The sequence below is a fragment of the Pelophylax lessonae genome (assembly GCF_965119305.1).
Source record: "Pelophylax lessonae genome assembly, chromosome: 4".
Lineage (NCBI taxonomy): Eukaryota > Metazoa > Chordata > Amphibia > Anura > Ranidae > Pelophylax > Pelophylax lessonae.
The window spans coordinates 146390023-146416987 of record NC_138771.1 but is presented as its reverse complement, the minus strand read 5'-3'; the positions used below and the strand labels follow the sequence as shown (position 1 = coordinate 146416987).

General features: G+C 47.2%; 1 protein-coding gene across 2 annotated transcripts in view; it reads left to right on the top strand.

Annotated features, from left to right (window-relative positions):
* PPP6R2 (protein phosphatase 6 regulatory subunit 2) overlaps nucleotides 1–26965 on the top strand; it is a 367586-nt gene that overhangs the window by 106728 nt on the left and 233893 nt on the right. For both annotated transcript variants that reach the window (XM_082254944.1, XM_082254943.1), the window contains exon 10: nucleotides 26101–26165. In XM_082254944.1, coding sequence (XP_082111070.1) covers nucleotides 26101–26165 — 65 coding nt within the window. The remainder of the gene's footprint in view (nucleotides 1–26100; nucleotides 26166–26965) is intronic.

The following is a 26965-nucleotide window of genomic DNA, read 5'->3' as shown; positions in this document are numbered from 1 at the left end:
GGGCACCCTCATCCGTTTCAGGGGTGGGGGGACGTTTGCGCGGTTTCCTCCAACCTTGGCTGCTCCGAATTCCAGACAGGTGGGTTCAGGAAATCATTCGATCAGGGTACAAGATCGAATTCCTTTCCCGGCCGGCGGACAGATTTTTTCCCTCAAATTTTAATTTGTCCCCAGGGCGCCTGCAGGACCTGCATCAAGCGGTGCAGGACCTCCTTGCCCAGGGGGTGATTGTCCCGGTGCCTCATCGGGACAGGTTTCGGGGGTTTTATTCCAATCTGTTCACTGTGCCCAGAAAGGAGGGCAAGGTGCGTCCTATTCTGGACCTGAAAGCACTGAACCGCTTTGTGCGCGTTCGAAAGTTCCGTATGGAATCTCTCCGTTCGGTGGTGGCCTCCCTTAGTCCAGGGGAATTCCTGGCTTCTATAGACCTGAAGGATGCGTACCTACACATCCCCATTTTCGAGGGTCACCAGAGGTACCTTTGGTTCGCGATAGCCACTATCAGTTTGTGGCGTTACCTTTCGGTCTCGCTTCGGCTCCAAGGGTCTTTACCAAAGTGCTGGCGCCTATTCTGGGCCTGCTAAGGGCACAGGGCATTGCGGTCTTGGGATATCTGGACGATCTCCTCTTAAGATCGAGTGTCAGCCAGGACCTACTGCGCGATCTGTCCACCACAGTACAAACGCTCCAGGAGTTCGGATGGACCATCAACGTACAGAAGTCGACCTTGTCTCCTTCGGTTCGTCTTCCCTATCTGGGAAGGGTTCTGGACTCTGCTCAAGCAAAGGTGTTCTTGCCGGAGGACAAGCTCCGGACCTTACAGGACGAGATCAGGTCCCTCAGGGACAAGCCATCCTCGTCACTCAGGACCTGCATGCGGTTCCTAGGGTCGATGGTATCGGCCTTCGAGGCGATACCCTTTGCCCAGTTTCACACCAGGTGGGACAGACTACCTCTCAGTCCTTGAATCTGAGTGTCTCATTGAGTCGCCGGACTAGAATGGATCTTCTGTGGTGGCTTCAGTCCCCGGCTGTGTCAGAAGAAAAATCCTTCCGTCCATTGCTGTGGATGGTGATTACCACGGATGCCAACCTGTCGGGCTGGGGTGGAGTCCTGGGCACCCTGTCTACCCAGGGCACTTGGTCGGGGGAGGAATCCTGCCTTCTGATCAACATATTGGAATTGAGAGCGATCAAACTCTGTCTCTTCCAGTGGTCGGATCGACTTCGGGGTCTTCCGGTTCGGGTACAGACGGACAATGCTGACGTGGTGGCTTACATCAACCACCTAGGGGGCACCAGGAGGGCCCGGGAGGAGACCGGCATTCTGTCTTGGGCCGAGACTTATGTCCCGGCAATCTCAGCAGTTCACATTCCGGGCGTGGAGAATTGACAGGCCGACTATCTGAGCCGCCAGACCCTGGACCAGGGGGGATGGTCCCTACACCCGGAGGTCTTCCGACTGCTTTGTGCAAAGTGGGGCTCCCCGGACATGGATCTGTTCGCGTCTCGGCTAAACCACAAGGTGGAAAGGTTCGTGGCAAGAACGCGCAATCCTCTGGCAGACGCCTTGGATGCGTTGGTGGTCCCTTGGCATCAGTATCGTCTGATGTATGCCTTTCCTCCGATTCAGTTGTTGTTGTCCAGGTTCCTTCGCAGGTTCGCCTCGGAACCGCACCTGGTGATTCTGGTGGCGCCGGACTGGCCACGCCGGTCCTGGTACGCCGACATTGTTCACCTGGCAGTGGCGCCTCAGTGGCGGCTGCCAATGCGGGAAGATCTACTGTCTCAGGACCGATCTTCCATCCTGCTTTACAGTCGCTGGCTTTAACGGCCTGGCTGTTGAGACCCAGGTCCTGAGAGACAGGGGTCTCTCCCCTGAAGTCATTCCTACCCTGATCAAGGCTAGGAATACCTCCTCTGGTTAAATTTATTACCGTACCTGGAAAGCTTTTTTCGCCTGGTGTGAGTCCAGGGGGTTCTCCCCTCGCTCGTACTCGGTGTCCAGAGTGTTGGCTTTCCTCCAGTCGGGGGTGGACCAGCGCCTGGCGCTGGCCACGATAAAGGGCCAGGTGTCTGCACTGGCTATTCTTTTCCAACGCCCTGTGGCGTCTCATTCCTTAATTCGCACCTTCATTCAAGGTGTGCGACATTTGACTCCTCCCAGGAGGGAGCCTTTACCTCCATGGGACTTAACTTGGTTCTGTCCATGTTACAGCGTGCTCCCTTTGAGAACATCCGGGAGATATCGTTGCCTCTGCTGTCTAAGAAGGTTGCCTTTTTAGTGGCGATCACTTCGGCTCGCAGAGTATCGGAGCTGGCGGCGTTGTCGTGCCGCTCTCCTTACTTGGTAATTCACAAGGATAAGGTGGTCTTGCGACCACACCATCTTTTCTTCCTAAGGTGGTCTCTGAGTTCCACCTTAATGAGGACATTGTCCTGCCTTCGCTTTGTACGAAGCCTAAGCATCCCAAGGAGGTTGCATTGCATTCCTTGGATGTTGTCAGGGCGATCAGGGTTTACCTGTCTTCCACTGAATCCTTTCGGAAGACGGATTCCCTCTTTGGCCTTCCTGAGGGACCTCGGAAGGGCATGGCTGCGTCTGCAGCGACCATTGCCAAATGGATCAGACAGACCATTGAACAGGCCTATGCTTTGAAGGAACGGGTTCCACCCTTCCCTGTTAAGGCGCACTCTACCAGATCTTTGAGTGCGTCCTGGGCCTACTGGCATTGTGCCTCGGTGGCCCAGGTGTGCAAGGCTGCGACTTGGTCATCAGTGCACACCTTTTCCAAATTCTATAAGGTAGATGTTCTGGCATCAGCTGATGCCTCCTTTTGGCCGCAAAGTTCTGCGGCGGTGTCATGAGGGACCCTTGTTTTGTTATGGGTCCCTGACTGTTGGGGTTGTTTGTCCCCTGGGTTATTTGCTTTCCTGGGCTGTTGCTCCTGTTGAGCCTTTTCTGTTGCCCAAAAGGTTCTCTTACTGTGCGTGTAAGATTCCTTTCTCTGATGTGGGTACTTTTTTTACGGTTGCGTCTCCCACCCCTCATGTCTACACTGCTTTGGGACATCCCAATAGTGATGACTTAGAGGTGGCGGCGACTGTCGGAGGACGTAAGAGAAAACTGAAATTTTGTAAAATCTTACCTGTAAAATTCCTTTCTCTGAGTCCTCCGACAGTCGCCGCCCCCGCCCCTCTTTTGGGGTTTTTCTTGTACACTTACTGCTATGCTACCAAACTGAGTTGGGAGTGTCACTGCAGGGGGGTATTGACCAGTGGGACAGCCCCCATGGGTGTGTATATGCAAATGTCTTTGTTCTTTTGACTAAGTCTTATGCCTAGCTACTCCTGCGGAGAGGAAGTCAATACCCAATAGTGATGACTTAGAGGTGGCGGCGACTGTCGGAGGATTTAGAGAAAGGAATTTTACAGGTAAGATTTTACAAAAATTCTGTTATTTGAGCAATGGAGTCCCAGGATAAAAATTCACCTGCAGACCCCCTAGAAGTGACTGTGGGACCTTCCGGTTCACAGTCACAGTCAGAAATTGCAGTTTTTTGCAAAGTGTATTTTGTCATTTCTGGTGCTGCCAGCTGCAAACGCCCTCTGCCCTCACCTCCATCGGCAGGGTCTTCGGAACTCTGAGACAGATATGGTTGCCGTGGATGCAGACCACCTTCAGGGGTCGGTGTCTTAACATTCTGATGGTGAAGAGGACCTGTCCCCATCAGCCGCCACGTGGGAATTTGCATTGGTGGAAGCCCTGATAGTTTCTGTGCGGGGAAACCCTAAAATTGTCTGATGAACCTACAGCGTCATATACACAGATGTCCTGGCGCCTGCAAATGCCATAAAACGGGCATGGTGTTCCCTTGTCCAGAATTTTTTCATACTATTGTGGATGAACAATGGCGATGCATTAAGCACATGTTGGTGCTGTCTAAGCGTTGTGCACGCCATTATCCTTTTGTGGAGGCGGTGTCCAATAGGTGGAATGTACCAACGAAAGTGGATTCCCCAGTGCCAGGTTGAAAAAAGTGACTCTGGTACTGGTGGAAGAGTCTCCAACCTTTCTGGATCCCATGGCTAGATGGGTGGAATGCTTGTACCGCTATTTACATGTGGTAACAGGTCACATGTTAAAGGCTACCTTTGAATGTTTTAGTAGCGCAGACTGCTACTGAATGGGTGAAGTTACTGAAAAATAACTTGGAAACGGAACAGCTTCCCCCTGCGGTACTTAAACTAATAGACCAGTTGACCCAAGCCCTGGTGTTCATGTGCGATATGTCCCTTGATTCAGCTTTGTTGGCCAGGATGTCAGCAGTGGGGATTGCCATTAGGCGCATAGTATGGCTAAAATGCTGGTCGGTTGACCAGGCTTCCAAGAAGGCTGTGACTGATCTTTCTTTTACAGGGTAGAGGCTGTTTGGATCCTCCCTGGACGAGTTGATCAAAGGTATCGGGGGGGGGGGGGGGGGGGGTTGACCACTAATCTGCCCCAATCCTCTATGGGCAAGGCGCCACGTACTAGGCAGGGGCCTTCCTTTACTGCTCACAAACATCTTTCTCGTGCCTCCAGGTCGCAAGAAAAAGGTAAACTGTTTAGGCCTTCTGGGGATTCCAAGAAGCCATGTTTGGGAAAATCTAAGTCCGGCCAATCTGGACCTGCAGAAAAGTCCTCGGCTGCATGAAGGGGAACCCTCACCCGAGTCTGGGGTGGGGGGGCGTCTTTGATTCTTTCAGGAAACCTGGACCTCCTTGATTCAGGACAAATGGGTTCATGAACTGATCAGATTAGAATACAAGATTGAATTCCTGTCTCGTCCGTCGGACAGGTTCTTCCCGTCCAATCTTCAATTATCCCCAGTCCGGCTAAGGGACTTGCTAGGGGTGGTACACGACTTGCTGTCGCAAGGAGTGATTGTGCCGGCTCCCGCTCAGGAACGTTTTCAGGGGTTTTATTCAAACCTATTCACCGTGCCCAGGAAAGAAGGCAAGGTGCATCCCATCCTGGATCGCAGGGCACTGAATCGCTTTGTGCGGGTACAGAGGTTTCAGATGGAGTCCATCCGTACGGTAGTAGCGTCTCTGCATCAGGGAGATTTCTTAGCCTCCATAGATATCAAGGACGCATATCTACACATCCCTAGCTACGCTTGACACCAGCGGTTTCTCCGCTTTGCAGTAGCAGAGCAGCATTATCAATTTGTGGCATTACACTTTGGTCTTGCCTCTGCTCCCAGAGTGTTTACCAAGGTACTAGCATCGGTATTGGCACTGCTGCGCCGGCGGGGGATTGCGGTACTGGGCTACCTGGACGATCTCCTGTTGAGAGCGGACTCTCATTCAGCCTTGTTGGGGGATCTGACGATCACGGTCAGAACTCTGCAGGAGTTCAGTTGGAACATCAATTTCAAGAAATCTGCGCTGACTCCGGTTCGGGAGCCTGGATTATCTGGCCTTGACTCTGGATTCAGCCTTGGCGAGGGTTTTTCTCCCCCCGGACAAGCTGTAAAAGTTGCACAGGGCGATTCAGTTGTTGGACAATAATCTGTCCCCTCTACGAGTTTTCATGCGAGCCTTGGGTCTGATGGATTTCGACCTTCGAGGCGGTTCCGTTTACTCAGGTCCATACAATGCCTTTGCAAAGGCAGATTCTGGTAAAATGGAACTAGGATCCAAAGTCCTTGGATTCTGTGATTCAGTTGAGCCACAACAGAAAATCTGCTTTGTTGTGAATTCAGTCTCCAGCACTGTGCCAGGGCAAGTCCTTCCTTCCGTTGTTTTGGATGGTGGTAACCATTGACGTCGGCCTGTCTGGTTGGAGCGGGGTGCTGGGGAAGGTCTGTGCCCAGGGTACCTGGAGGATGGAAGAGTCAAAACTTCTGATTAATGTTTTGGAGCTCGAAGCGATAAAGCTTTGTTTGAGTCATTGGACGACTCGTATGCAAGATTGAATCTGAACCGGACAATCAGACAACGCCACAGCTGTGGCTTACAAAAATCACCAGGGGGGCACCAAGAGTGTCTTGGCGGCCAAGGAGGTGGCCGAGATTCTGCCCTGGTGTGGAAAACTGGCTGGCGGATTACCTGACTCGTCAGGTGTTGGATCAAGGGGAGTGGTCCCTACACTTGTAGGTGTGCAGCCTCATGTGTGTCCATTGGGGGACTCCCAAGGTCGATCTGTTTGCCTCTTGCCTCAACAAGAAGGTCTCGAGATCCTCTGGTGGCTCCTTGGGGCCAGTATCGGCTGATTTATGCATTTCCTCCATTGGAACTCCTACCGGGGCTACTGCGCAGGAGAGAGGTGGAAAACATTCTGGGAATTGGGAAATTTCGCTGCTTTCTTTGTCTTAGAAGGTTGCCTTCTTGGTGGCAATCACTTCTGCCCGCAAGGTATCTGAATTGACGGTGTTGTCTTGCCGCTCACCTTATCTGGTGGTACACAGGGATAAGGTGGTACTTCAAACTAATCAGTTGTTCCTTCCTGGTTTCTGATTTTGAGTCCTTTAGAAATTCAAATGCCCTTTTTGTCCTTACTGATGGATCTCGTAAGGCAGGCCTCGACAAACCCCGGGCGCCAGGTCGCATTTGCGACTAGAATTAGCGACCTGGCGCCTGGGGGGCCCTGCAGGAGGTGTCCTGTCCCTTTTGCGCCCCCACCTTCTTTCCCGAGTGCACGGACTTCCACGCCGTCCATAAATTGAGGCCCCGGCTTTTCGGCCTTCTTCTGTTAGATGAGAGGCTAAGGGAACTGGCGCCCTCTTGTGGTGGCCGGGAGTAATGCATGTTCTCAATGCCTTCCTTCTCATCTGCTCTTTGGAAGGAGATGGGAAGTTTTTGCAGGCTTCATCTCTCTGTCCAGTTACCTTTGCTTAAAGGTAAGTGGAGAGGGAGTGTGGTTATTATTATTAATTTATTTTTTAAATTAAAAAAAAAATAAATAATAATAAATTTTTTCTTTTTTTTTTAATTCTTATTAAAATTTTTTTATATATATATATATATATATATATATATATATATATATATATATATATATATATATATATATATATATATATATATATATATATATATATATCTTTTTTTTTTTTTTCCTCATCGCCGTGCCACAGCCGAAGGCCCCTTTCACACGGGCTGTCTGATCGGGTCCGCCTGTCAGTTTTTCAGACAGACCTGATCGGACCCTTCATTCTCCTCTATGGAGTGGTAATCGGAGGATCGGATCAGATGGCATCGGATGGAAAGAGACAGTCTGTTTCCATCCAATTGCGCTATAGAGGAGAGTGGGGTTCTAGTCGTATTTATGTGTAAATTTAGTATCCGTTTTTTTAAATAAAGCTTGGTTGTTAGTTTTAAAAAAAAAAAAACTGGCTCCTAACTTTTTTAGCTGGCTCCTAGTTTTCAGGCAAATTTGTCAAGCCCTGTCGTAAGGGATTGGCTGCGTCTGCTGCAACCATTTCCAGATGGATTAGGCAAACGGTGGTACAGGCCTATACACTGAGGTGTCATTTTCCTCCTTTCCTAGTAAACTCTCATTCTACTAGAGCGCTGAGTGCCTCCTGGGCTTTTCGCCATCAGGCGTTGGTTCTACAAGTGTACAAGGCGGCAACTCAGTTGCCTGTGCATACATTCACAAAATTCTACAAGGTAGATGTGTTGGCATCCGCGGATGCTTCTTTTGGCCGCAAGGTTTTGCAGACTGCAGTTTAAAAGAGAACTCTGTTTAGTTTCTCTTTTGAAGGTTCAATTTTTTTCCTGGTAAACTCCAGTTGTTCCTGGTTGAGCTTCATGTTACCTGGTTGGCTAAGTTTTTAGCCATTGTGGGCTTACATTTTGTTTCTGCATTGTTTCCCACCCCTCATGATTATACTGCTTTGGGATATCCCTGAGTTATGAAGATAAGGAGCTGAGTCTGTCGAACGATAGAGAAAACGGAATTTTTGCAAGAACTTACCCTAAAATCCTTCTCTCTCAAGTTCGACAGACGCAGCACCCGCCTCTCTACTTTTGAGGTATGGGGTTTTTTGTCTTCTAAACACTGCTTGCAAATAAACTGATGATAGCAGAGTCTGAGGGGTTATGCCTGCAGGGACAGCCCCCATAGGCGTGGTTATGTTTTTTGTTTTCCTGCCTAGTGCTGATTCCTAGAAGGAGCATAACCCTATGAGTCATGAAGATAAGGAGTTGCGTCTGTCGATGAACTTCAGAGAAAAGGATTTTACGATAAGTTCTTACAAAAATCCAGTTTTTGTCTTACCGTAAAATCCTTTTCTCTTATGTTCACTGATGGACACCGCACCCGCCCCTCTGTTGGGTTGAGTTATGTATTCTGACACTGCTGGTTACAAACTGAAGTCCTATAGCAGGAAGGGATGGTATACCCCTTGGGATTGCCTCAGGGGCATAACCAAAATTGTTTCCACCTAGTCCTACTCCTGAAGAGAGAGCAGCATAAGCCCAAGGGTCTAGAAGACATTGAACTGTGTCTGTCAGTGAACCTCAGAGAAAAGGGTTTCATGGTAAGACAAAAATCCAGTTTTTTGAGTGTCTCAGGTAATGCATTAAACAATGGAGTTCGGGAAATTTAACCCATGTTAACCACTTAAAGCAGAGTTCCACTGGCTTTTGTGTTTATTATTTGTAAGAAGCTACAAAAAGTGTAGCTGCTGACTTTTAATAAACTCATACTCACCTGTCCCACGGTCCAGCGATGTGGTCGAGATGCCAGCGCCCCCCCGCGGCGCTGGCATCTCTAGTGTGGGCACCCGACTCCGACAGCTTGCGGCTTCATAGCTCTGCATGTCGTGACTGGCCAGGCAATCTTCTGGGACCTGTGACGTGTTCCAGAAGATTGCAGGGAGGGAGGGGGAGTGGAGAACTTCCACCCGAGCTGCCTAGGCGGCCCGAGCAGAAGTGGGAGCGGGTGCCCCCCCCCCCCCAAAAATGTGGCATTTCAGGGGGTCTGGTCCACTTAAAGGGGAAGTTCCACTTTTGAGTGTAACTTCGCTTTTAAGGACTGGGCATACTTTTGACACTTGTTGTTTACAATTTTTAAAATCAGTTTTTTTTTTTTTTTTTGCGAGAAAATAACCCCCAAACATTATATATATTTTTTTCCTAGCAGAGACCCTAGAGAATTAAAGGGTGATCGTTGCAATATTTTTTATCACACCGTATTTGCGCCGCTGTCTTGCAAACGCAATTTCTCTATTGTTTGACGGACGCAGTCCTCTGATGCATATCAGTAGGTTATACTGCCCCCTACAGGAGTACGACACTAGGCAGAAAACAGTTCTGGCTACGCCTATGGGCAGTCCTGGAGGGTACACCCGCTCTCTTCCTGCATAGGATGTCAGTTTTAATCTGCCTAGTCAGAAGTAAGGACCTAGTTCCTTGCTGGGATCTTTGATCCTGGCATAAAAGTGTTTTTTTTATGTAGATTAGTTTTTATTAGCTAGCTTTTTTCTCCAGATTTTTTTCCTGTGAGATCTACAAGCAACTTTTCCGGATCTGGGCGATGCGCTGGATAATCTAGATCCAGTGGTCAACACAGCTGATAGAAGATATAATTCAATATGAGGAACTCTTAGATGGGCCCAAAGATTTGACGTATTTTTGTTTTTTGCAGTTACTGATCCCATGCTTATGTTTGTACATGTGTTGCACACTGCTGCTTTTCCTGAAGAAGGTTGAGACGAGAAATAGTCCCAGACCACACTTTTACTTTTTCTTTCCTCATCCATCTCCATTTCAATTTGAAAGACACAAAAAAGATTTTAAAAATTGGCTTGCTGAAATTGCTGGCACCCTGTTGTGGGTCAGTGGCTGACGCCTGGCAGTCTGGGTGGCTTGCTTGCTTGCATCCTGTTGTGGGGTGGCTGGCTTCTGGCACCCTGTTGTAGGTTGGTGGCTGACACTTGGCAGTGTGGGTGGCTTGCTGAGTTGCTGGCACCCTTGTGGGTCGATGACTAATGCCTGGCAGTTTGGGGGGCTGGCTGGCACCATGTTGTGGGTTGGTGGCTGATGCCTGGCAGTGTAGCTGGCTTGGTGTCACCCTGTTGTGGGTGGCTGGCTGGCTTGCTGGAACACTGTAGTGGGTGGCTGACTTTGTGTCACCCTGTTGTGGGTGGATGGCTTGCAGGAACTCTGTGGTGGGTGGGTGGCTGGCTTGGTGTCACCCTGTTGTGGGTGGCTGGCTTGCTGGAACAGTGTGGTGGGTGGCTGGCTTGGTATCACCCTGTTGTGGGTGGCTTGCTTGCTTGCTGGAACACTGTGGTGGGTGGGTGGCTGGCTTGGTGTCACCCTGTTGTGGGTGGCTGCCTTGCAGGAACACTGTGGTGTGTGGCTGGCTTGGTGTCACCCTGTTGTGGGTGGCTGTCTTGCTGGAACACTGTGGTGGGTGGCTGTCTTGCTGGAACACTGTGGTGGGTGGCTGTCTTGCTGGAACACTGGTGGGTGGCTGTCTTGGTGTCACTCATTCACCCTGGCCTGTTGTGGTTGGCTGGCTTGGTGTCACTCATTCACCCTGGCCTGTTGTGGTTGGCTGGCTGGCTTGGTGTCATCTGGGTGGCTGATTTGCTTGCTCGCTGGATCCCTGTTGTGGGGTGGGTGGCTGGATGCTTGCCGGCTGGCACCCTGTTCTGTTGTGGGTCGGATGGCTGGCAGCTGGCAACCTGTGGTGGGTGGCTGAGGCCAGGGCCTGTGGGTGGATGGCTGGCACCGTAACGGGACTGGACTGCAGTTGGCTGCACACGAGGCTGTCCGAGGCATGGGAGGCAGTCTTGAGGCAGAGAACGTGTGCAGCGCGTGGTGAAATGACGTCACGTATGGGCCACGCAGGCTTGGGAGGCGGTGTCAGAAGGCAGAACGTGTGCGCGCAACATTCGCAATTTTGTCACGAAAATATTGGCTATATCGGTAAATCCAAAGGCTGATTCCGATATGTCGGGAAAAGTGCATATTGGCCCCCGATATATCGGTGTTGCCGATCAATTGGTCGATCTCTATACAGGATAGTGCAGAGGTCTGTGGCCTGGGACTCTCTGGCAGATGCACTGGTGGCACCATGGGTTCTGTCGTAGGCAAGAACATAAGTTCAACATGCACGACACTGGGAAGTTTAGCATGGTCACCTGCACAAGGATGACGCTCGCATAATCGTGTGAGAGCGATCATGGATGGCCCAAGGTTAGTTTTGGCTGCTGTCTGCCTTTCCTCCTCTCAAGTTGCTGCCAAGACTTCTTCACAGGTTTGAGGCGGAAGGGATTCTGGTCATTCTCGTGGCTCCGGAATGGCCTCGCCGAGCTTGGTACGCCGACCTGGTCAGGCTAGTCGCAGACGCTCCTTGGAGACTTCCTCTCAGGGAGTATCTATTGTCTCCACGGCCAATCTTCCATCCTGCTTTACAGTCAGTGTTGGGGTAGTTACTCAAAAAATGCAATTAGTTATTAGTTACTAGTTACATCTGTAAATTGTAATGAGATTATTTTACTAGTTACTGCATTTGAAAAAGTAACTTCACTACTTACTTTACTTTTCCTTTTTCTTAATTTACTGTGTAGAAGAAGATACATGGACAAATATTACTGAAGAGAAAAAGGGGATTAAAGAAGGTGTGTGTGTGTAGAAACCAGCCGGCCCTTAGTTTGCTATACTTACCCACCAGTCTGCTGACAAATCAAATAAACCGGTCTAACATAATAGGTTAAAAACAGGGGTTTAGTTAACACATTTGCAAACGCATGTATAAGCTGCAGGCCACTCCAAGGCACCCTGTGTATTCTGCAGTCCTAACACTACCTAACACTATTCAAACTGAGTGTCTACTGAGTGTCTCCAACATGGGACTAAATGATTGCTAATGGATGGATGGGAAACAGGTGAGCTTGGAGGTGGCCCAATCCTCCCCCAACCTGCTCCCAGCCATGACTGGTATTGAAAAACGAATGGCTATGTGAAAGCCATAGGGTGCAAACTAAAAAATGACCAGCTGGGAGACACACACCCCCATCCCAATAATATACATGGTAAAGGCAAATTGGGACTTTAGATGAAACACCAGCCTGTAAAGTGAGCGTCTCCATCCTTGGCAGCATGGAAAATTTGGGCAGTTTTGGGACTTTACATGATACACCGGCGAGCACTGCTCAGCGTCTCCATTACTGTATATAACAAAACTGAAGAGAAAAAGGGGATTAAAGAATGTGTGTGTGTGTGTGTGTGTGTAAACCAGCCGGCCCTTAGTTTGCTATACTTACTCACCAGTCTGCTGACAAACCAAATAAACCTGTCTAACATAATAGGTTAAATGGACAAACATTTACTCTTTCAGAATAGAGTTTATTGTATAAATATGGAACCATATGAAAGAACAATATCCCCTTCTGCACAAAGAAATATGCCTCACCGTAAAATCCAGAAACAGGATAAAGAAGGCTATGGTGGGGTAATTTTAAAATGTCAACACACACATTTCAAAACCCAGGCTTTGGGAAACATAAGAACAACACTGTTCTCCTGAGAACAAAACCTGAAAAAAAAAAAACAGAATAAAACAAAGTGCAACAAAGTCATAAACTTTATCCCTCTCTATTCTTCAAAATAACAATTGTATTGCATAAGTAAAAGCCTTTCAAATCTTTTAATCGACAGCCTGTTCCTCCTTGGGGTCAGAACAATACTGCCCAGGCTGAAAAGCCTTTCGACCGTTGCACTTGATGGTATTGGAGTGTTGTACTGCTTTGCAATTTCCTTAATCCTGGGGAACCTGGAGAGAACCTCCCTGTCAGATCCAGGCATTTTTAAGTTCTCCGTGACTTCAGTCTCTGCGGTGTAGGAAAACTCCTCTTCAAATTCAAAAAAGGCATTGTGACTGGAGGTGGCAGCGCTCTAAACTGCTGGTTTTATCAGTGGCTCTTCAGGAATCCGGGCACGACACTCAGAAATTAGCATGGTTTTAACAGCATCTCTTCTCTTCTCATCTTTGAGCCAGCGGACCTTTAATTTGGGCATTGTGGCAGCAGCTATCAGAGCATCCTTGCTGTCCAAGACAGATGCAAATCTGTCTTTGATTGCCTGTGATATGAAATAGTAGGCTAAATTAGACAAACTTATACAGTTCAATTAACAGCTTTTACAGCTTCATAAATTATTCAATATGTGTTTACCTGTACAATAGCACCAGGCATGCCAGCTGTCATCTGGGAAAGGCCATCCTTCAACGCAAGCAACTTTGACATGAGCAGCTCTAAGGTTGGCAGGAGGGTGCCGTAGTAGCAATCATCTTCTCCTTGTAGTATATATAATGCAGCAGCTAGAGCAGTGGTCCTCAACCCTGGCCTACAGGGCCCACTAACAGGCCAGGTTTGCAAGATAACTGAAATATATCCCAGGTGATATCATTTGCTGCTCAGTGATTGCAGTACTCTAGTCTGCATCTCCCCAAGGTAATACTTAAAATCTGGCCTGTTAGTGGGCCCTGAGGACCGGAGTTGAAGACCACTGAGCTAGAGGACCTAACACTGCACAATATTGCTTCAGGAACTGATACTCTCGCTCAGTGATGCTCTTTACACTGTCTAGAAAAAATGGTGTTTAAATTTCTGATTGGGATTTCTGTGATGAGACACAAGGCGTCATGAGTCGAGTTCCACCGTGTAGCAGTGGGTATGATGAGCTTTCTTTTTAGCACATTCTCAACCTGGTCTGAAGCCACAGTAGAGTGACTAGTTTTTGCCCAGAGAGCTGCACACTTGGCAAGAGCACTTCTGTAAACTGCTTTAGTCATTGTTACTGGTCAGCCATTTCTCCAGGTAATTTTTTGCGATGAGGTTTAGTGTATGTGATGCACCGCGCAGATGAGGCGGCAGTGAAAATGTCTCATCTGATTCTGTGGAGAGTGCTTCGGCAACATCAGTAAGTGACCTCCTCCTCCCCCCTCCTCATCAGATGGCTCGTCAGAGTCAGACCCATCATCAGGATGGGATTCAAACATTCTAAAGGCTTTTACAAAATTTCTGCCATTGTCTGTGACACATGCTGTTACTTTGTGATAGTCCAAAGGATGAATGAACTTGTTCTATTTCGCTAGCTATGACATCGTAAATGTGTCTTCCTCTCACTCTCTTGCAAGCAAGAGCAGCCTTCTTGCATTTAAAACGAATGCTGTCTATTCAGTGCACCGTCATTCCTAAATAACTTGTTGTTGGTGGACCAAATGTCCGCAGTGGTACACACATGATCCAGGAACTCAAACATTTTTTTAAGCTTCGATTCCATGTCGGAATAACATTTATCCATGTAATGTTAAAATGTTTTACTGTCAGACGTTGGCTTGCGACTGCGAGCAGTGGGTATTTTATCTAGTATTTTTCTAAACCTGGGCGATTCAATGGTTGACAGGGGAAGCATGTCTTCTACAATGAACCCTGCAACTAGCCTGTTCATTTCGTTTTGTGTTACCTGCTGTGCTCCAAGGCTTGAGAAAAGCTTAGCTTGTTTAGGCGGGGTCAGCTGAGTGACTCCTTCAAGTGACCGGTGAGCAGAATCTTTTGCCAAAAGTTTTGTATTGCCATGCTGGGCTGACAAATGCTTAGAAAGGTTGCTCATTGAGTTGGCAGCAGTTGAAAGAAACTTGTCGCCTGGACATAGTGTGCATTTCACACGAGTATTTTTGTCCTTTCGAGCAATAAACTGAAAGTAGTGTGAATATCGCCAGTGGCCGAACCTACCTGTCTCCGTCTCCATCTCCATCTGATCTCCATTCTCCACTCGGCCACTCCCCTTCGCTACGTCATCGATCTGTATGGCAGCAGCGGCACACACACCCATGCACGCCACGCACGCACCACACGGCTTGGGTAACGCAGGAAAGCGCGTTCCTATAGCCTAGTAAAGTAGTGTAGTTACCAATATTAGTGTAATGCATTACTTTACTTCGTTACCCAAAAAAGTAATGTAGTTACTGTATCCGTTACGTTGTAACTCGTTACCCCCAACACTGTTTACAGTCACTGGCTTTGTCGGCTTGGCTGTTGAAAGCCAGGTGCTGAAGGACAGGGGGTTGTCTGCTTCAGTGATTCCCACTCTGCTTAAAGCGAAGGAAGAGACTTCTAGTTTGATTTATCATCATACGAGAAAGTCGTATGTTGCGTGGTGTGAGTCTCTTTGGGCTCCCCCTCGCTCTTACTCAATGGCCCGGATCTTGGCTTTCCTTCAACAGGGAGTTGATCAAAAGCTGGCCTTGAGTACTGCCAAGGGTTAGGTTTGGCTTTGGCCTTTTTCTTCCAAAGGCTGTTGGCCGCCCGTACCCTGGTACATAACTTCTTCTTCCAGGGGGTGCGACACTTGGTGCTTCTAGTGCGACCCCCGTCGCCAACTGGGGACCTTGATTTGGTGCAGTTGGTTCTTCAACACCCTGTTTTTGCAGGTATTCGGGGGTTTCCCCTGCCTACCTTATCACGGAAAGTGGCTTTCTTGGTGGCTATCACTTCTGCACGCAGGGTGTCGGCACTGGCGTCATTGTCCTGTCGTTCTCCCTATATGTTGGTTCATGGAGACAAGTTGTACTTCGTCTGGATCTCTCCTTCCTTCTGAAGGTGGTTTTCTGGTGTTTACTTGAACGAAGACATGTGTTACCATCTTTATATCCTATGCCCAAACATCCTAAAGAATATGCACTGCATACTCTGGATATAAGTCAGGCAATCAAGGTGTACTTGGCAACTACTGAGTCTTTTTGTAGGTCAGATTCCCTCTCTATCCTCGCGGATGGCCCGAGAAAAGGGCTGCCTGCGTCTGCTGCGACTATTTTCCAGATGGATCTGACAGACGGTGCGTGGTGCAGGCTTATTCAGGTAAGGGTCAGGTTCTACCTTTCACTGTTTTGGCGCGTTCTACTAGGGGCGCTTAGTGATTCCTGGGCTTTTCGCCATCAGGCTTCTGTGCTGCAGGTTTACAGGTAGCGACCTGGTCGTCTGTTCACATCTTTACCAAATTTTATAAGGTGGATGTGCTGGCATCTGTGCATGCTTCCTCTGGCCGCAGAGTCTTGCAGGCTGCTGTTTAGGGGGCCCCTTGGCCTTCCTTGAGGGTGTTCCTGTTTGGTTTTCAGTTGGACCTCATCTTGTTATTCATATGAGTCCTGAGTTGCCTGGTTGGCTATGTTTGGCCTTAGGGACTGTTTTTGTTATGCTGTTCCCCCCCCCCTTATTTGAGTACTGCTTTGGGACATCCCTACTGATATGCATCAGAGGACTGCGCCCGTCAATGAACGCTAGAGAGAACTGTTTTTTTGACTTACCGTAAAATCCTTTTCTCTTAAGTTCATTGACTGATGCAGTACCCGCCCCTCTATTTTGAGTTGGGTTGGTGCTACTTCTCTGACACTGCTTTGATACAAAACTGACATCCTATGCAGGAAGAGAGAGGGTGTACCCTCCAGGACTGCCCAAAGGCATAGCCAGAACTTTTTTTTCTGCCTAGTGTCCTACTCCTGTAGGGGGCAGTATAACCTTACTGATATGCATCAGAGGACTGCATCCATCAATGAACTTAAGAGAAAAGGTTTTTATGGTAAGTCAAAAATCCATTATTTTTTATTTTTTTCTAAATACACTCTTTCGAATTAAAAAAAAATAAAAAACCAGTAACGTTAGCACAGTTTTTTTTTCTATAATATGAAAGCTAAAGTTACACTGAGTAAAAAGATACCCAACATGTAATGCTTCAAAATTGTACACGCTTGCGGAATGGCAGCAAACATTGGTACAAAAAAATCTCCATAGGCGACAATTTAAAAACTTTCTACAGGTTACCAGTTTAGAGTTACAGAGAAGGTCTAGGGCTAGAATTATTGCTCTCACTCTAAACATTGCGGTGATACTTTACATGTGTGATTTGAACACCGTTTACATATGTGGGCGTGACTTGCGTATGCTTTTGCTTCTGCCAGCGAACAGGGATGGGGAGCTTTAATTTTTTTTTTTTCTTCTTTTTACACTGTCCCTTTTTTTTTTTTTTTTTTTTTTTTAATTTTTATCACTTTTATTCCTATTAAAAGTAATGTAAACATCTCTTGTAATATAAATAAGCAGGACAGGACCTCTTTAATGTAAGATATGGGGACAAAAAGACCTCAGATCTCACATCTACACTAAAAGCAAAAAAGAAAACTTTTTTCATGATGAAAAAAAATTGGCAATTTAAGGCCGTTGGGAGGAAGCGACGTATGACCTCGCTCTGGTCCTCCAAGGCCATAGAGTCGAGTGGGGGCCATCTTGCACTCACTCGAGGAGGAGAGAGGGCCGGATCATTTTTCCCACTACCAACGGCTCCGGTAAGTGGGGAAAATGATCAGGATGTGGGGGGGGGGGGGACACCACCTCTCCTGCCACCCATAAAGGTGATCTTGCGGCGAATCTGCCGCTGGGACCACCTTTATGTTAAAGCGGACTGCCCTTTGTTTAAAAAAAATACCGGGGTCATGGCAGCTGTCCCGGTGTTTAACATCAAAGTACCAACGTGTGTGTATGTGTGTGTGTGTGTGTGTATATATATATATATATATATATAGTACAGACCAAAAGTTTGGACCCACCTTCTCATTCAAGGAGTTTTCTTTATTTTCATGACTATCAAAATTGTAGAGTCACACTTCAAGAGGTAGTCACCTAAAATGGTTTTCACTTCACATGTGTGCCCTGTCAGGTTTAAGAAGTGTGATTTCTTGCCTTATAAATGGGGTTGGGACCATCAGTTGTGTTGTGCAGAAGTCAGGCGGATACACAGCTGATAGTCCTACTGAATACAGTAGACTGTTAGAATCAGGGCTGTCTTTAACACAGGGCAAAAGGGGCAGCTGCCCCGGGTCTAGTCATTGTTGTGGGGCCCACAGCAGCTGCCCCTTGAGCCCCCAAATAGTTAAGTGGATTCAAGAGGGCCCAAGAACATTTTTGCCCAGGGTCCAATCAAGAATAAAGACGCCCCTGGTTAGAATTTGTATTATAGCAAGAAAAAAGCAGCTAAGTATAGGAAAACAAGTGGCAGAAGAGACTTGTTTAGGCTAAAGAACACAAGGAATGGACATTAGACCAGTGGAAATCTGTGCTTTGGTCTGATGAGTCCAAATCTGAGATCTTTGGTTCCAACCACCGTGTCTTTGTGCGACGCAGAAAAGGTGAGCGGATGCACTCTACATCCCTGGTTCCCACCGTGAAGCATGGAGGAGGAGGTGTGATGGTGTGGGGGTGCTTTGCTGGTGACACTGTTGGGGATTTATTCAAAATTGAAGGCATACTGAACCAGCATGGCTACCACAGCATCTTGCAGCGGCATGCTATTCCATCCGGTTTGCGTTTAGTTGGACCATCATTTATTTTTCAACAGGACAATGACCCCAAACACACCTCCAGGCTGTGTAAGGGCTATTTGACCAAGAAGGAGAGTGATGGGGTGCTGCGCCAGATGACCTGGCCTCCGCAGTCACCGGACCTGAACCCAATCGAGATGGTTTGGGGTGAGCTGGACCGCAGAGTAAAGGCAAAAGGGCCAACAAGTGCTAAGCATCTCTGGGAACTCCTTCAAGACTGTTGGAAGACCATTTCAGGTGACTACCTTTTTGAAGCTCATCAAGTGAATGCCAAGAGTGTGCAAAGCAATAATCAAAGCAAAAGGTGGCTACTTTGAAGAACCTATAATATGACATATTTTCAGTTGTTTCACACTTTTTTGTTATGTTTATAATTCCACATCTGTTAATTCATAGTTTTGATGCCTTCAGTGTGAATCTACAATTTTCATAGTCATGAAAATAAAGAAAACTCTTTGAATGAGAAGGTGTGTCCAAACTTTTGGTCTGTACTGTGTGTGTGTGTGTGTGTGTGTGTGTGTGTGTGTGTGTGTGTGTGTATATGTATGTATGTATGTATGTATATATATATATATATATATATATATACACACACATTGGGTGGTCCGGAAGTGGTTAAATCATATATTCTCTTATCTTTACCACCCATATAGGCATCTGTAACCAATTCACAGAACACCTTATTAAGTCCGTGGATGACTTCCTCAGAGAGAGACCTATACCAGTCCCCATTTTTTAAAATATCAATACATATTCAGTATTTTTGGCTATCCAATAGAATCCCAAATTCCCCCTTTTTATCAGATGACTTAATAATTTAGGTCTTTGTTGTTGCGCAAATCAGATAGGGATTGCAATTGAGATGGTGTTAAGCTGCTTGTGGATAGTCTATTAGTCTCCAATTGCTACATCTCTTTAGTGGCCCGTCTCAAAAATGCCCAGATATTGGGTTTGGCTTGAAGAGAGGACTTTTTCAGGTTTCTTTTTCACTTTAGACATTTTGTCAGGTTTTTCCACTGGAACCTTCTGTATAGGGAGATGGTCTATCTCCTCACTTTCAGAACCCTCAACCCTCCTCTATTTTGGCTATACATCCCCAATGGATCAAATGAGTGCGGTTCATTCTGCACTCCCATAATCTGTTTTTTAGCTAACTATACAGCCAGACCAAGCTCTGAACTGGACTGGCCCAGAAACCTGAACCTACAGCTGGCTCAATCTCTCAGCTATTCCCTGAGAGCCTGAACCAGCCCCTTCCACCCCTTCACAACTCAGCACTCCAGTGAGCACTGCAGGGGCACAGCAGGGAGCTGATGTCCGACCATCCCCGGCTCTCTCTGATCCGGTTTTTGATCGTTCAGTTCTCAGTGCAGAGCCGGCAGGGGACAGATGTGGCATTCACCTGGGTGAGTGTGTGTGTGTGTGTGTGTGTGTATATATATATATATATATATATATATATATATATATATATATATATATAATGTGATAGATATATGTGTGTATGTGTGTGTGTGTGTGTATATATATATATATATATATATATAATATAATTTTTTTTTTTTTTTTTACATCTTATACTTCTCTTTTAATACACCAAAAGCTTTTATAGTAAAAGCCTTCTGTTCCGGAATTTCCCGCTCTGATTTTTTTTTTTCCACTCCACTGCTGTCTTTCAAATAAGTATTTCTCTTTCGTTCAATGACAGACACAGCTCCATATCATCTTTGACCCGTGGGTTATTCTGCTCTTCCTAGGAGTAGGACACTAGGCGGAAAAAGGGTTAACAAAAGCTAACAAAGCTTAGCTACGCCTATGCGGCAGTCCCAGGAGGTATACTCCCACTTCTTGCTCTAGGATCTTAGTTTTTTTCCTGCCTAGTCAGGAGTAAGGTCCTTGCTCCTTGCTGGGATCTCTGGTCCTGGTATTTTTTCCTTTTAAACTGAATTTATTTCTTCTCTAAAGTTGTTTCGGTTTTCCATTTCTATAAAAGTCTAAGCACCCTAAAAGAGCTTGCCTTACATTCTTTGGATGTGGCTCGGGCAATCAGGGTGTACCTGGCAACGACTGAGTTGCAAGGGGCTGGCCGTGTCTGCTGCGACCATTTCCAGATGGATAGGCAGGAATTGGTGCAGGCCTATTCAATTAGTGGTCACTATCCTCCTTTCCCTGTTATGGCGCATTTTACATGGACGCTTAGTGCCTCTTGGGACTTCCATCATCAGGCGTCAGTGGTGCAGGTTTGCAAGGCGGCCACCTGATGCCTCCTTTTGACTGCAAGGGTTTGCAGGCTGCTGTTGAAGAGGATTAGTCCTCTTTGAGGGTGTACTCTTTTGTCAGGTGAGCTATGTTTAGCCTTTGGGAAGTATATTTATTGCTGTGTTCTTCCCACCCCTCATGTTGACACTGCTTTGGGTCGTCCCACGGGTCAAAGAAGATATGGAGCTGTGTCTGTCAATGAACGAAAGAGAAAACTGTATTTTAATTCTTACCGTAAAATCAGTTTCTCTGATGTTCATTGACAGACACAGCACCCACCCCTCTGTGGAGTTGGGTTATGTATTCTTCTGACACTGCTTGTTACAAAACTGAGATCCTAGAGCAGGAAGTGGGAGTATACCTCCTGAGACTGCCCCATAGGCGTAGTTATGCTTTGATAACTTTTGTTAACCCCTGATTCCGCCTAGTGTCCTACTCCTAGGAAGAGCAGCATAACCCATGGTTCAAAGAAGATATGGAGCTGTGTCTGTCAATGAACATCAGAGAAAAGGATTTTATGGTAAAACAATAATCCAGTTTTTTACATAAGTTTGTGGGCAAATAGTTTCAGGTCTTTTATGATTTCAAAATGATCAATATTATTGGTAGGGCAAAAACTAAAAACCCAGCTCTAGCGCCTCACTTTCTGCTTTAGATAGCAGAAATTCTGCTATATGTTTAATGAAAGTTGCAACTTCCCCACTTAATCCTCAACTGGCCCTGGAGAGTCTGAGAAACATATTGACCTTAATGAGGATCCATCACCACAAGTAGGGCTCAAAATTTCAAGTCCTGAGCTACTAGCCAGGCCTTGAGAGTTACTCGCCACTTGTTGCCCCACCCAAACCCTACCCTGCTCTGCCCCTAAACACGCCCTCGTAAAATATATCATAAAATTACACTGTTAAATGTTTTAATCAGAATTAAGTTACAAAAATAAATATTAATAACAAAAACCAAGAGAGAGAGGGTTTAACAGAGTGAGAGGGGGGCTGGCACGGAGAGAGGCAAAGGGGGTGACAGGGAGAGAGAGGGGGCTGACCCAGAGAGAGGCAAAGGGGGCTGACACTGAGAGGGGGGGTAACACGGGGAGAGAGGGGGGGGGTGACAGAGAGAAAAGGGGGGGTGAACCGGAGAGAGAGAAGGAAGGCGTGACACAGAGAAAGAGAGGGGGTGACAGGGAGAGAGTGAGGGGGTGTGACAGGGGGTGTGACAGGGAGAGTGAGAGGGGGTGACAGGGAAAATAAGAGGGGGTGACAGGGACAGAGGAGGGGGGGGGCGGGAGAAGGCAGAGCAGATGCCGCCTCTCCCATTCCTGGAGGGGGCGGGGAGCTGCTCACTGGGCTGTGTAAGAATGAAATACACACACAGCCTTGTGACGGGGGGAGGGGCAGGCTGAACGGAGGAGCTGCACATTCCCCATACAGCACAGCCCAGTTCTTACTCGCCCTCCTCATCATTCCACTCGCAAAATGCGAGCAGGCAAGTGGAATTTTTGAGGTCTGACCGCAAGGACACACATTATTAACCAAACAATATACCAATTTAACAGGCCTAGATTGTAGCTTATAACTAGCAGTAATGAGGAGTAGCTTAGTTGCTATTTTAGGGTCATGTTGATCCACTTCAAATTTTAAAAGAATGTTGATTTATGTAATACATTTTTCTCTTTCGTTCATGGATGGACACAGCGCCAGACCGCAGCTATGCGCTAGGTCGGCTGTGACATAGCCTCACGGACAGAGGCTGGCCCACAAGTTAAACGTCTCACAGGGTCGCATACGTCAGGATTTGGGTCTGAGTCGCAGCGGTCCCTTGGCCGACAGCTCTCCTACTTTGGTGGCGAGGAGTTCTGTCTGTAACGTTATCCGCACCATAGAAGGGTAAGTATAGTCACCCCTCTCCCCTTTTGGTGGTTTTCTTTGGGGTGGACGTGTGCAATCTCCAGGGATGGTCGGACCTGCCTGCAGGTTCCTTCCTCCCATCCCTAGGTATTTTCCTAATGTGCTTTATTTTGACAGATGTTCCTGTAAGGAATGGGAACAACCAAAGTTACCCTTTGTGGTCCCCAAACATTTTGCTGTACATTACCCTTTTGAGGAGTCACTTTTAAAAAAGTGGCCTAATCCAACTGTGGTGGACCCTCCTGTTTCCAGGTTGAGTAAAGCAACCATGATCCCAGTAGAAGAATCCACGTCCTTTAAGGACCCGGCTGACAAGAAAGCGGAGGCTGTGGCACACAGCATGTTTACTATGACTGGTTTGGCAATGTGGCCAGTCTTTGCCTCCACCCTGGTGTCTCAGAACATAACTGAATGGGCCAGGCTTTTGTGCCAGGGCCTGAGAGGTGAGCAGGTCCCCACTGCTTATATTGATTTTGCGGACCAGGTGGTCCATGGGCTGCAGTTTATTTGTGATGCAGCTTTGGATACAGCTCCTGTGCTGTCCAAACTTTCAGCGGTGGTGATTAGGCGCATGCTGTGGTTTAAGAATTGGCCCGCAGACCAAACCTCTTAAGAAAGCTCTCTTATTGATCTGCCCTTTCAAAGCGATTGCTTATTTTGGGCTACCCTGGATGACATCATTAGGGTATCACAGGAGGGAAGAGTACCTTCCTGCCACAGTCAAGAAAAGCGATTTTGTGCTTCTGGGATGGATAATAAGGGAAATGGATCTTTTAAATCTTCCCCGGGAGGATCCAAGCAACCTTGGTCTGGTAAGCCTAGAGCTAGCTTCTCCAGACCAGCAGCCAAGACTCCTTCTGCATTAAGGTCTGCCCTCACCCATTATTGGGGTGGGGGGACACCTTCGCTGGTTTTCAGCCCCGTAGACTTCTTTGGTGAGGGTCAAAGAGATCCACAAAATGTTTCTTTTGGGGGTACCCAGAAAGTGGGACAAAGTTTGTCCCTTTAGGTTTTTTAGTTCCCAAGTCTCCTTGTGCGGATTTTATTCCTGCAAAGGTTCAGGTGATGTCGGAACTACCTAAGCCCCCCCCCCCCCCCCATCCCTTACCAGGGAATTGATTTACTTGTGTCTGTTTCTTTCTCTGACCAGGGTGGTCCTTCTGGACAAACTTCAGGAACCACAGGTCATGATTCACTGGCTGCTGTCACACAGATAGTTCTCTCTCCCATTTTGCATACAGGTTGTGAGTCTGGTGGTATCCACCTTCAAAACGGTTCTGTTTGCACATTCCTGCATGCAGCTCCTTTAGCAGGTTTGGCTCCACAGAAGGATACCAAAGTTGGTGGACCCAGGGTCCTCTGATAGACACCGCAGGCATCCAAGGACCACCGTAAGGCCAGTATCATCCTTGGCTAAGGCTTCTTCCGCAGTTCCTGCGAGGAATCAAGAGCGAGGATCTTTCAATCATCCTGGTGGCTCTAAACGTCCTTTGAGGGCTTCCAGTTGTCCCAAAGGCGGATCTACCTTCCTGCTTTATAGTCGCTGGCTTTAAAGGCTTAGCTATTGAAAGCCAGGTACTGAGGGATAGAGGGCTGTCTCGAGCAGTGATCTCTACTATGGTGAAGGTGAGGAAGTCATCTTCCAGCAAGATATACCATTATACGTGTAAAAGCGCACATTGCTTGATGTGAGTTGTTTGGCGCTCATCCTCTGTCCTTTTCTGTGGCTCGGATCTTAATCTTTCTATAACAGAACGTTGATCAGAAGTTGGCCTTGAAACCAACAGGAGCCAGGTGATGGCCTTGACTATCTTCTTTCAGCGACCCCCAGCCACGCACTCTTTAGTTCGTACCTTCATTCATGCGGTTCTCCTTTTGCCGCTGTGGGATTTAATTTTAGTGTTTTTGGTTCTCCAGAAACCTTAATTTGAGAATATTCGGGAGATTCCCTTGCCCACGTTATCACAGAAGGTTATATTCTTGGTGGCTATTACCTCGGCCTGCAAGGTATCAGAATTGGCAGCATTATTCTGTTGCAGTCCCTATTTAGTGGTCCATAGGGTAAAGTGGTTCTTTGTCCCTGTCCATCATTTTTGCCCAAGGTTGTCTCTGACTTCCATTTGAATGAGGACATTGTGTTGCCTTCCTTTTGTCCCAAGCCTTGTCATCCGTGCATACCTTTACAAAATTCTAAAAGGTAGATACTTTGGCATCTGCGGATGCTTCTTTTGGCCTCAAAGTTTTGCAGGCTGCTGTTTAAGAGGGGCTGTTCCCTCTTTAGGGGTGTTTTTTCTGTAAACCTTTAATTTTCAGATGTGGCTCCTGTGACCGGTTTAGGCTCCTGTGTCCTGGTTAAGGGCTTTTATGTTTAGCTTTGGGTTATTTTCCACAACCCTCATTTTCCTTTTTGCACTGCTTTTGGACGTCCCACTAGTTAGGATTTATGGAGCGCTGTGTCCGTCGATGAACGAAAAAGAAAATGTGATTTTTGTACTTACCGTAAAATCCATTTCTCTGAGTTCGGACACAGCACCCACCCCTCCATGGAGTTATGATACTTCTAATACTGCCTGGTACTAAACTGATTACCTAGAGCAGTAAGGGGGGTTTTACCAGCTGATGACCTATGGGCGTAGCCAGGTGTTTTTTGTTCTGCCTACTTTTGGAGTAACCCAGTAGTAATTATTTATGGAGTGCTGTGTCCGTCTAACTCCAAGAAATGGATTTTACGGTAAGTACAAAAATACAATTTTTTTCATACATCATACATCATTTGTACCAGTAAAGTCTGATTTTCCCTTCCTGATTGGTTTATAGAAGTAAGAAATTGGCCCCCTTTTCTCTTCAGTGAACTAAATAAAGCTAATTGCTGCAAGACCTCCACAGGTACAGTTTTTGAATGTCTGATTTTCTTTGTATGCATTCATTTTTTTCAGATCCTTTCCCTCCAAATGCCGCCTCCCTGCTTGCCATTGCCATCTTTCGGTGGCTCTTACAGGGTTTCATAGAGCCACTTTTGCTTGTGCAATTCCTGCTGGCAGTGCAGAGTATTCTTCCTGCATCTATACCAACTGGTAATCTCGGCTGCAAGCCTTCCCCTGAACAAACCCCTACTCTACCCTCCTCCCCTCTCTCTCTCTCTCCATCATCCTGCCCTCTCTCTCTCCATCCTCCTCCCCTCTCTCTCTCTCTCTCTCTCTCTCTCTCTCTCTCTCTCCATCAGGTGAGTGATTGGAGCCTGCGTTGCCCCTGCTTCTCTGCATGTGAGAGGCACAGGGCACACGCACCCATATCCAGATATTTGGGCAAGCCGCACTAAAGACTGCAATGTCTCTGCACACATATAAGAAAAAAAAGAAATGCTGAGCACATAACCTGTGAGGACTTGTTTTAATACAATTTTACAGTGCTGGTTCTTTATATTTATTGCCACATGGAAACCGCTATATGACCTAATATCCTTTTTAGAGACCTGCTTTTCCTTTAACTTTATTGTAGTCAATTATGTTATCTGTTTAAGACCTTTTCAGATTTAATGAAAAGTGTTATTTTGTTTTAGCTTTTCCAGAAATGCTGCTTGGTACAAAGAATATTGGATGCTTGGGATACGAATGACAAGATTCAGTGAGTATTGTGTTCTGAGTAATTAGAATCCTTATGAATATTAATAATGTTTAAAGTGGTAATAAACTCAAAAGCAATTCTTCTATTGCAGCTTACCAATTCTAAATATGATGGCTGCATTAATTTTCATTTTTAGTCTTTCTTTTATTTTCACCTGGTGATCTGGCCAGAAAGTTTGTTGCTTCTCAAGAGTAAGCTCTCCTGCAATTGTATCAGTTAAGAGTGTTGAGAAAAACCATTTACCGCAGGTGTGCTTCAGAGGCGTAACTAGAATCTTCAGGGCCCCAGTGCAAGAAACCACGAAGTGCGACCCAGCCCCATGCATTACCATTGTACACCTGGATAGGAGGGGCGACATATAGAGGAAATGATCCCCTCCATTTTCTTCCTGCAGCGGAGAGGGCATTGGATCCTCTATATGCTGCCCCGTCGTCCCTCCTATCCAGGTGTACAGGGGTGAGGCACGTGCCGCCTGGAGCATGGGGTTGGAATGAGTTGCAGCAGTGGTGATAGTGATGGGGGGATGGAAGTAGATCAGTGGCGGCGGTGGTGGGGGGGTGAGATCAGTGGCAGCGGGAATGGGATGAATGGCAGCGGTGATGGGATAGGATGAGTGGCAGCGGTGATAGGATGGGTGGTGGGATGGGATGAGTGGCAGCGGTGATGGGATGAGCGGCAGCCGTGGTGGGATGCTGTGGGATGGAATAAGTGTCAGCGGTGGTGGGAGGGAATGGGAAGAGTGCCAGCAGTGATGGGATGGGATGAGTGTCAGCGGTGGTGGGATGGGATTAGTGTCAGCA